An 11,451-nucleotide genomic window follows, 5' to 3' on the forward strand; every position below is an offset into this window, starting at 1 on the left:
GCATATGAATATAATCTGAAGTGGTGAGGTGGGGCACGATTTCTAAAATTTGACTACTAATGTAAAGAGTAGCAATAACCTAACGCCCACAGATTAGGAACATGCTGAATTTCTGCAGATAAAGAGGAATATTCAATACTAGGATTCAGCTTTGGCCAGTGACGCAGGAAACATGTAACAAATGCCATAAAAAACACGGTCAATGTCAATGGTGATCCCCCCCCCCCCCCCCCCAAAGAGGCTAAAGTACAGATCAGTCTGTCATCTCAACCAGATTTTCTACTTTCACACCTGTTGGCTTCCCAACTTAGAATCAAATTGTCATCTTCCAACTAAATATCGACCTTGTGCTAAGCTACAGAGAAGTCTGCCACCACAACAAGGTTTTTTGCATTTACATTTGTTGGTTTTGCCAACTAACAACCAAACTATCAAAATACACAACAAAAGGTGACATCACAGCAGCCTCTATCATTAAGTCATTGGTCAAAGCCAATAACTAACAGACAATATTCATCTTGACCCATTTCTGCTTATTACATTTTCAGGGAAAATGAGGACAGAATTGTCAAGAATCATGTTTGGGTAATGACAAACACATAATTGTGTTCTGGCTACATGGTGGACCATGTTTATCATGTGTCAGGGAAGTTCTATATTAAAATACTTGCATAAAACTCTATTAAATGGCACTTTCAGTAGTTTAAATAACACTGAATTCATATGTTTATAGTCTTTGAAATTGTAATGTATGCTAATCATACTACAGAATTTCATCAATGGCTATGGGTAAGATAGAGAGAACTACAAGTGCTCTAACCACCATTTGTGATTGCAGCTAAGTCAGTACCTTCAGTTTCAATTGTAAACAAATATTGGATCGCACTGTGTAATACCACATGCCACTGTAATATAAATTTAAACTGTGATAACACTTAACAGTTTTAGTATTTTCATTAACATCTTACGAAATTATTCTGTTCTGGAATACTAACACATTACAGACACTCAAAATTGACAGTTCTCATAAGCCGATAGAAACAATGTGTTTCCATACACATTCATTTCACTCCACAGAACAGCTTGGAAACAAAACTAAACATAATGCAATTATCTAGGTCTTCACTGACTGATCTGTGTAATTTAAAAATAATAGGAAAACAGTGTGTGTACCTCACATTAGTTGTGCCTTGATGTCTTTCACAGGCAGTACATCGGGCAAGTACTAGTAAGCAAGGTTTTCAAAACTATGAATTATTTATTATGTGGTTAACCCAAGAATGATCTTACTGTAAGCTGCAAGTGTCAAAGTACTGTAATGAACTCCCACAATTAAAAAGGGGAAACATGTGTACTTAACTTTCATGGATACTTAAATAGTCGAGTTTTACCTGATCAGAATTTTCTTTGTAGGCCGTTTCCAAATCTTTTATTCCTTCAATTGGGACAAGTGTATAAACAACACTGTCGGCCCTTAACAAGCAATGCAAAATCCTACATGCACATATGGCATCCACGTCATGGTTGACGAGCAACAAAATTCTCTGCAAGACGAAACAAGTTCACCTTATGAAAATACATGAAAATTTTGCATGCAAGAAGTTTAACATTTCTGAATTAAACTACTTTCATTAATGATGAATCTGTTTACATCACACTATGATAATATTACCTTTCCAATTAATTCACCGTAAAAGTCCTTTTTTATATCACCCACAAACATTATTTCAACTCAACGGCACTCCGACATTGGCAGTCATACCGCAGAAGCTGGCGACACGAGATTATTTGCCAGATTCCAGAAACAAACGACTGATTCAGTAGTATTGCACTTAGTCTTATGCAGGATTAAGCCTTCATGTTAAAATTTACTTATCACGATTACAACTTTCACTCCAAAACAAATACACACAGTTCTCGGCCCAGCTGATTCGAATATGTTCACAATAGTGGCGCTAATTCAAATAACTTTAGTAGCGAAGATATATCTAATGCCCAAATAATTTCTGCATAATAAAATTCATTCGTGCACCAAATTATACCATTTGTTAGCTGCTGCAGCACATTTGCTTCCTATGAGAGACATCTTTCCTTTTTAGTTTCAACTTTCAAGTTTCTTTTCCATAAAACTTACTTACTACATTATTGTAAGTCAGAATATAGACATTTAAAAAGGTGGCTCCCCTGCCAATTGCAGACGAAGCGGTATTTCTGGTTGGGGGCCAACAATTTGTGAATTGATTTGCTTAATATTTTTATGTTGTGATAATGGCAGTGTATTAGACCCGTTCCTGGATAGAAAAGAAAGAAATAAGTATTAAATTAATAAGAATTGCAAAAAATGTCAGACGTAGAGAGAGACATATTTAGAGATAGCCCATTGAGGCTCTTAGGTAACGCTGAATTACACATTCCGAAATGATTTTAAAGTTGTTTACGTTTCGTAATATTGAAATTCATGTTTTTATTTAGGGTACGCGAATGAAGTTGGTGAATCCTTTCGACCACTAATCCATGTAAAATGGGTAAATCTAAGCTATGGGATTGCTAGTGCGTACGTTGTTGCTGATACTATAGATAAAACCTATAAAGTTTTTAAGGTGAATGAATAATAACTCTTATTCACGTAGACAGCATGAAAGTATATTAGTGCGTATGTTTTCCGCTGTTTCTGTGTCGTCAAAAAGTTATGAATATTTCAGATTCCATGCGACAACGTGCAGCAAAGACGGAGAAATGTGATGTTAGCGGCGGTTGATACTCTTCTTTGGCAAAGTTTTGCTTCCGTTATAATTCCTGGATTTACAATAAACCGTATTTGCGCAGCGTCTTTACTGATTCTTAGTAAGACAACTAAACTTCCAAAATCCACTAGGAAGTGGATAACAACAGCAGTAGGCCTCTCGTGCATTCCTTTCATCGTGAAGCCAATAGATTATTTTGTAGACATTGCGATGGATCGTACTTTCAGAGTATGGACATCAAACAAAAGTTAACTGACGTTATTTCTTGTGATGTCATACATTTAGATGCAATAGCAAATTAGTACTGTTGTTAGCGCAGAGAAGAAGAAATAACTAGTTGACAGCTGAGTAATGGCTGTTATGGATCACAAACAGATACACGAGGGCGTTAGTACTATATAGAACTATATATTAATAGATTAACGAAATGGTAGTGCCTTCAAGATAAAAGGAATTCTGTTCGCCCGAGGAATATGCACTGTTAAATAAAATTGTGGAATAACGATGAGTCAATCTAATAAAAGTATTATAATGGCCTGCCTTCGTCCTTCAAGATTAATAAAAAGCAAAGTCGGAAGCAATATAGCTGCATTCGCAGTTGAAAGAGTGTGTTCATTGCTGTAAGCTTTCAACAATTTAGTTATCAAATTTGAAGCTCAGGAAGTCACTTGTTGCCTTCTTCTCTATCTTGATTATATAATGACCAAATGGTATTTTCATATGTATGTGTGGGACAATATAATTGGCATATACTTTATAGTTTGATAGTGAAAGGTTTGGTACAAATTAAAGCTACCTTTTGCAATTAAATTTTCTCGTTGAACTGAATGCAGTATTTTCATTGTTGTTGTATAAATGAATTTTATATTCCAGCAATAAAAGACAGATTTAATAAGACTGTATAGAATTGTTTTGTAAATAAACTTTTGCCAGACAGCTATATGCTTGTTAATGTCGTATTTCATAAACATACTATGTAATGCATGGACATCAGCTACAGCTGAATCGATAAAGATCAGCAGTCATGGATGTTTTCTTGGATAGTTGGTTCTCATGGATAATTTAGTGCTATTTTATGTCAGAGTGCACACATTATAAAATACAGAAGACTACACAAATAAAATAAATCTTGCCTCAAACACCGGTCATTGAATGTTTCCCTAGAAATGAGCAACAGAATTTATTTTTTCAGTGGCTTGAATGAAGTATAGACTGAATAGAACATAGGGGATACTGGCCCACAAATGAAGTAATTTGTAATTCATCAAAGTGATCGGATTTGTCTTCCACGTAACCTCAGTCTACATGTCATTCAATAGCTTTTATATTATCTATTCCAGATGCTGATGTCTATATCTGCATCTGTACTCTGCAAACAACTGTGAGGTGCATGGCAGAGGGTACATCTCATTGTACCATTATTAGGATTTGTTTCTGTTCAATTCATGTATGGAGTGTGGGAAGAATGATTGTTAATACTGAGTAAGTGTTGAAGGAGATGAAACAGGAAGGATTATCAGTCTGCTAGTCACTCCTCTACAACAGAAGCAATGTGCCCAACCTCTCTGTGTATATAGTAAATTCTGTGTGGAATTGAATTTTATTTTATTTGAGCCTCTAAGATTACATGGGTCTAGTGCAGCAGGGGATACAACCCGTCGGCTTTGGACAATGACGTCACAAGTCGCCAGATAGCAGTTTACCATTTTCGCTTTTGCTGTTATGTTTCAGTTTCGTTTTTTTACTGATTGCTTAATAAAGTGGATCTGTTTATTCTATCTCCTGGGATTTTTTTTTAAAAGCCAAAAAACACTTATCAGCCACTGAAGGGAGCTACAACACTAAGAAGATTCGCTTCTCGATTGGCGACTTGTGACGTCAATGTCCAAAGCCGACGGGTTGTATCCCCTGCTACACTACTCCCGATTACATTCTGTACAGTAAATGTACAAGTAATATAGGACATGTCAAAGTAGTAACATTCATTATCAATTATTTTTCTACCCATTTAGCTTACATTATTACATCATTGATAATGAATAACAATATATACAAATTTAATTGCATAAGTATTCTTAAACACTGTAAAACTCTTTTTCAATGAGATAGTCTCTAATTTTCTTTGGAAAGTCATTGTTAAGTACACTATCTTGCAGGTTTTTAGGCAGACTTCTTAGTAGTGTGATACCAGAGTATTGGGGTCCTTTTTCTAGCATTGCCAGTCGGTGGGGTATGCTCCGTACTTCATTCTTCCTTCATGTATAGTGAGTGTGTGCATTAGCATTTGTAATCCAGTTCTCACTATCTTTTATGATGTACATTATTGTTTTGTATATATACAATGATGAAAAAGTTAAGCTACCTAACTTTTTGAAACAGTTTCTGCACGTTTCAGAGGTCTTTCTTCTTAAAATGGTCCTGATTGCCTTTTTGTAAACTCTCCTTTTGTCTCTTGTTTGTTTGAGTTTCCCCACACAATCACTCCATACTGTAAGTATGGTTTGAAAAGTCCATGATACACTGAATCATTAACAATATGACAGAGCTCAGTTTCATACAGACATTATTAATACTTTTTAAAAAATTTTCTCCAGTTCATTATCCACAAGAATACCTAAGAATCTAGCAGATTCTACTTCTTCCAGCATTTTCCCATCAACCTCTAAATCCATGTCTACAGCTGTCTCCTTGTTTTTAAACACTGCATACATAGTCTTTTTTTGATTTATAACTAGTTCATTTTCCAACAGCCATTGAGCTGTGACATTTGCAGATATGTATGCTCTTCTCTCAAGCTGTTCCATATTTTGGTCACTATTTAGTATTGTCATGTCATCAGCATGCAATATTTTCTTTTCTTCCTCCTCAACACCTATATCATTAACAAACACATTAAGTAGCAATGGCCCCATTACCGAACCGTGCGGCGCTCCATATTTGATGGGTTTGGTTTCTGATTGGTATGAGTTTCCTAATGATACATACTGCTTGCGGTTGCACAAGTATGATTTTATCCATTCACCTGGTCGCCCTCGAATGCCATAGTTGCCTAATTTTTGTATCAGCATTTCCTGGTCAATGGTGTCAAATGCCTTTGAAATATCCAGAAACATTGCAGAGACAACCCCTATTTTCATCTAAGGACTGTAAAATGTATTCTGTTAGACTGGCAGTTGCTGATTCTGTAGATTTACCCTTTCTGAAACCATGTTGTGAGGGTATGAGAATGTTATGTTTGTCCAAATAGTTAACTAATCTGGTATACATCAACATTTCTAGGATTTTCGAGAAACCTGATATAAGTGAAACTGGTCTGTAGTTGTTGGGGCGTCCTTATCCCCTTTCTTGTACACTTGCACCACCTTCGTTGTCTTCAGTTTTTCTAGAAAAATTCCATATCTGAAAGAACAGTTTGCTATGTTCAGCAATGGTGTTATTATCTGCTCACTTACCAGCTTTATTACATGATTTGATATTTCATCACCACCAGCTGTTTTCTTGGACTTCAGTTTCTGTATAGTTTTCCGTAGCTCATCTTTCGTGACTGATCTTAAGGACATAGTACTGCATGATCTTTTTGGTACCTTAATATCTTCTGTTTTTGACTATTTCTTTCCAATTTTAAGCTTTCTACTACACTGATATAGTTATTATTCAGTATGTTTGCTATTTCCATACCATTTGTGACCACTGTGTTGTCTATTTTAATTGACCTAATACCTTCTTCTTTGTTTGACCAATCTTTTTCCTTTCTTTCAGCATTAATTGCATTCCAGTCTACCTTTGCCTTGTTTTTGGAGTTCGTTATGGTGGTGTCAATTGCTTTTGCTTCTCTTATTGTTTTTCTATACTTTTTTTAAACATTTTATTGTTTTCAGCTTCGCCCATCCGTATGAGATCCTGCAGCTTCTTTCGCTGTTCTAGTATTTCACTGGTAGTCCACTTTGATCTTGCAGCCTTTCTTGTCTCTTTACTTTGGGAAATGCTACATTAAAATGGTATTTAATTGTTGAAATAAATGCATCATATTTTTCATTTACACTCTGAGCCTGTAGGGTTTCATTCCAGGTTTCCTTACTTAACATTATTCTAAAGATGTTGATATTTTGTTCACTGATGATCCTAATTTCTTTGGTTGTTCGTTTTGGTTCTGACACTGTGTCATTACTTCTGCAAAAGCTGATTACATGTCCATGATGATCAGATATTTCTGTCTGAACTACATGTGACTCATAGTTACACATATTAGTGATTATGTTGTCAATAACTGTCTCACTTTGTGAAGTCACTCTTGTTGGTGCAGTTATTGTTACTTTCATGTTGTGCTGTATTAACAATTCTTCAAAATCCTGTCTTATTTTTGTGTCTTTTCCCATGTCGATGTTGAAGTCTCCACACATAATAAGGTTTCTCTTCATATTCATTCTCAATAAGCTAGCAATTTTTTTCAGAAATATGCTAATATTGCCACATGGTGATCTGAACACACAAAACTGTCTAAAATCCTCTGTCACTATACCAGTAACTTCAAAGTCTTTTTCTCTTGCTATGGGCAATGTATCATCTTCACTGTTTACGTTCTTTAGGAGAGTACCTGTTTTAATATATATACAAATGCCACCACCCTTATATTTAGATCTGCAAAAGTAACGAGCTAGTTTTTAGTCCTTTATTGCAACATTACCTATTTTACTTTCAGTTAGTCCATGTTCACTGATGCATAATATGTCTGGTCTTACTTCACTCAGGAGTACTTCTGCTTCTAATTTTTTTGTTACCAAAGTAGTGAATATTTTGATCAAGTACTTTTATGTAAGGGTCATTCCATATCAAATCACCCAATAAAAAATAAATTTTACACCCACCTCCTTAGATTTTCATGAAATTTGGCTCAAATGGTTCTAATACCATCCTGACAACACCTGCAATTTTTTTTGCTGTATCTCTTACAGTTCTTTTTTATAAATTTTTAAAGTTTTTATGTTTTGCGTTTTCTGAACCTTCGGAAATGGTCAGTTTAATTTGTATTCAAAACTTTAAATTTGCTTATCTTAAAAACTCTTTTAGATAACATCATGAATTTTTGCAGCAAGTTTATTTGTTATACATATTTGAAGATAAAAATGATGCTATTAAAATATATTAATATTTTCTATAAAAAAATATATATATGTATTTTTTTCTTTTTTTTTAACGGATGTTTTGTTTTATAAGAATTGCAATATCTCGAGTCTCAGACCTGATAGAATGCTCAAATTTGTTTTAATTTACTCTTAAACATATAAGCTACTTGATAAAACAAAAATAATGATGGCTTTTTAACATGTTTATTAATTATAGTAGATTACATTAGAATTATGTACAAAGATAGTTTACTTACGACACTTATGTATAACCCAACTGATTGCTTGAAACATTGAATTTTTTGAGTAATTTTGTCTTTTTAATAAACATTAATGCTGATTCAAACTGTTTTTCCACTTCATCCAAGAGCTTTCAGTTCTTTTGATACAGTCTTTTTTGAAGTAATACATTCTCCCAGTGCCACTTGATTGAGGTGCGTCTACTACACAGACTATGTGCTCCAAAGGCACTATGCAGGAATCTTCTCTTTCAGGCCAATAAAATGATGCAGCGGGTCCTGAAGGATGTAGAAATAGAATTTCTGTATCTTCTTCATCATTGAATATTGTTTTTACCAGTCCAAAGTACCAGTTACCATCATAATTTGCAGCCACATAGCAATTTATGGATGGTTCAACACGAACCCAATCAGAAGAAGAATGGAAAGAAAAGACTAAGGAGGGTTTTACACTATCTGTAGTCCTTCTAATTTCAAGGTTGTTTGTTGGAAGTGGTTTGAAGTTATGAAAACTTCTAGTTCCAGGAATGGTTTGGGTTGCTGAAAAACGTTTTTCTAGTTTTAACCGTAGCAAATCAGCTTCTTTTTTGTCAATAAAGTGAAAATGAATGTGTTCAATATTTTTTTCACAAAACTTATACACATCGATTGCTGTCATTATTTGTTCTTTGTCTGAAAGCTGTAGACTGGCTTTCCTTAAAATTCTTTTAATAGTTCCTCCTAGGCCATCACAAATTGACTTCCCATGACTTGTTGCAAAAAAAGAGTGTTGGGCCTTGAAATTAAAGTCTCTGAAGTGTTCAGTCAAATTTTTAAAACTGTTTCTATTTTTGTACTGCCCAGCACAACCATCTATAAAGTAGTGAATTGAGTCAATGTCAGTATGATGTAATGACAGCCACTTTGTAATTTCTTTTTGTACAAAGTTAACAAAACCAGTGTCATGTTCTTGGTCATCACTAATAAAACAGTGGTTGGAAACAAAAACATTGTTTTCCTCATTTCTTAGAAAAACTCCAACTGGGTGTAGAGTACAGCCACCTCTATTCCAGTGGTAACTTTGGATCTCATTTTGTATAACAAAGGAATAATTTTCACTGAAATCCATCACAATAATTGCTGTTTTGGGTGGTGGGTCTTCTTTCAATCTTTTAAAGGCTGCTAATTGGGATTTTGCTATAAACGAGTGTGGGGTGAGCTTTTCCAATGACCTAACCAATAAAGAAATGTAGTCTTCAACACTGATAGACTGTTTGATCATTTCTGCCCTGTCTGTGTTAACCCACTGACTGATTACAATTTCTTCTTCTAAATCATAATCTTCACTTAGTTTTTCAGTTAAGCACTCTGTTAGTGCAGTATTTGCAGGACAGCTGTTGCAATGATGTAGCATGCAGTTTTGGTTTTCTGTGTTGCACACAAGCATCTTAATTAGGTCTTTATAAGATTCTTCAATTTTCACAGCATCCAGTAATAGTTTAACATTCTGGTGGATACTGCATACACATACAGTGTGTGTGCCTGCAGCACCAGCAAGGATACACCATTTAGGTCTCAAGAAACAAAATTTTGAAAATCCTACTTCTACCTCGGGATTCTCCCATTTGAAAGAATAATAGAGTTCTCTCAAGTTACACAAAATGAGTCTTTTTTTGCATGTACACATTTTTTTGAACACTTACTTTGTCTTTTGTTCCAGGTAGCACTCTGGAACTTTCATCCTTTTCATAAAAATCTGTTACAAGTCTTACTGTATTTTCAGAAAGAGTTTTACCTTTTTTTGGACCAGGAGTTTCCAAAATACCCTTTTCAGATTTTAGCTTTCTAGCCTGTCGCACCATGTACTCACTTACATTAAATTCTTTCATCACTTTATTTCGAGTCCAAGAGTCTGGAGCCAAGGTCAGAATCTGGATTTTTCTAGACCTACCAACAGATGAAATCTTCTCTTTCATAAGAGAAATCATTACATCAAAATCCTTTGCTTTCTCAACCACACTTTTATCTTCTTCGTCATCATCAGAACTTGGTGCATCATATTTTAATGCTTTTGAAACCGCCTTTTTTGCAGTCTTTTCAATACTGCTAATCTTCCTTTTAAAATAAGACCCTTTACTTTGTTCTGACAAGCCATGAAGCTTTATCGGTGTTAAACCTAAATAATCAAGAGCAATGTTTGTTTGTACGAGGGATTCATTTCTGGATTCCAATGATTCTAATTCAACCATGACTTCATCATCTGTTTCACTTTTATTGACTTCAACTCTTAATTTTTCCTCACAAAAGTTACGGCATGTTGAGCAAAGCTTTTGTCCAGGTTTTATGCTAATATTTTTTGACAGTAATTGTTTAGAAAGATCCAAGCCTACACTTCTCAACGATTTTTTGATGGGCTTTTTGTGTTTTTTTAGTGGGTCTACACATGTTGTTTGATACTTTTCAAAAACATTTAAAAAGTAGTAGCTGTGGTGTGAACATATATTCTTAAATTCACACAAATTAATTCCAGATCGTAAGTGGGTCAAATCTTTTTCTTCCTCACTCATTTCTGATACCGGTTGTAACTTTTTTGAAGGTGTGTAGGTTGTTTGGAAACAGTCAGATTTTTTTAAATAACCCTACACTACAGGTTTGAATATCTGACATACTGATTTCACTTTTGGTCTGATTACTGTTCTGGTTACTTTTATAGGATATTGGAAAAGAATCTCTGTAAACTAAGCAACAGTACTGACTGATAGTTCGAATAAACTTAATAAAATACTATCCAAGCACTATTTAACACTGTAATAATTTTTTACTTCAAAACACAGGAGTAACAATACAAAATCCAAGTGTACATTGTTACTCCAAGAAGACAAAAACTTATTTTTGGTGTCTAAGTCACTTGGCATTTTTTATTTTTAAAATATAATTAATATTATTTTAAAAATTAGATAACTATTAAACAGGTTAAAAAGCCAACATAATTTTTCTTTTATCTAATAGCCTATACAATTAAGAGTATTTTAAAACAAATTCGAGCTTTCTATCAGGTCGGAGACTCTAGATATTGCAGTTTTGTAAAACTAAACATCCGTTATAAAATCTGACATGGTTGGTGTCAAGGCCTGGGTGACTTGACATGGAATGACCCGTAATTTTTCTTTTGTTGTTTTACATGTTATGAGCTGTATTCTGAGGCAAATTTTTTTTGTTTGGTGCTTATATTTTTCTTTTCCAGCTAGAGTATATGATTTTTCACCCTCTTCAGGCCATATTAGTTTCCCTTTCTTCTAATGATTTTGCAGACATCTGCAAACATTCTGCTGAATGTTACAGACCCCAGTCTATTTAAATACAAGC

The 11,451-nt window shown here is 34.4% G+C and overlaps 2 protein-coding genes across 2 annotated transcripts in view; one reads left to right on the forward strand and one right to left on the reverse strand.

The window, feature by feature from the left end:
* The window catches only part of LOC124711459 (cell division control protein 45 homolog), a 143,661-nt gene extending 141,712 nt beyond the window's left edge, over positions 1-1,949 (reverse strand). Inside the window, exons 1-2 of the mRNA XM_047241553.1 lie at positions 1,673-1,949; positions 1,392-1,544 (exon numbers count right to left, since the gene is read on the reverse strand). Coding sequence (XP_047097509.1) covers positions 1,392-1,544; positions 1,673-1,723 — 204 coding nt within the window. The 5' untranslated portion in view covers positions 1,724-1,949. The remainder of the gene's footprint in view (positions 1-1,391; positions 1,545-1,672) is intronic.
* Positions 1,950-2,200: 251 nt separating this feature from the next.
* Positions 2,201-3,871, forward strand: LOC124711831 (mitochondrial fission process protein 1). Its single transcript, XM_047242058.1, has 3 exons — positions 2,201-2,393; positions 2,473-2,600; positions 2,703-3,871. The coding sequence occupies exons 1-3, from the start codon at positions 2,342-2,344 to the stop codon at positions 2,994-2,996; spliced, it is 474 nt and encodes a 157-aa protein (XP_047098014.1). The 5' UTR covers positions 2,201-2,341; the 3' UTR covers positions 2,997-3,871.
* The last annotated feature ends 7,580 nt before the right edge of the window (positions 3,872-11,451 follow it).

The sequence above is a fragment of the Schistocerca piceifrons genome, chromosome 8 (assembly GCF_021461385.2).
Source record: "Schistocerca piceifrons isolate TAMUIC-IGC-003096 chromosome 8, iqSchPice1.1, whole genome shotgun sequence".
In the NCBI taxonomy this organism is placed as follows: Eukaryota; Metazoa; Arthropoda; class Insecta; order Orthoptera; family Acrididae; genus Schistocerca; species Schistocerca piceifrons.

Bases quoted from the DNA above. Each gene is read 5' to 3' on its own strand.
- LOC124711831 (XM_047242058.1), top strand. From the start codon at position 2,342: ATGTCAGACGTAGAGAGAGACATATTTAGAGATAGCCCATTGAGGCTC. The intron at 2,394-2,472 runs GTAACGCTGAAT...GTTTTTATTTAG, and splicing joins TAGCCCATTGAGGCTCTTAG to GGTACGCGAATGAAGTTGGT. The intron at 2,601-2,702 runs GTGAATGAATAA...TGAATATTTCAG, and splicing joins AAACCTATAAAGTTTTTAAG to ATTCCATGCGACAACGTGCA.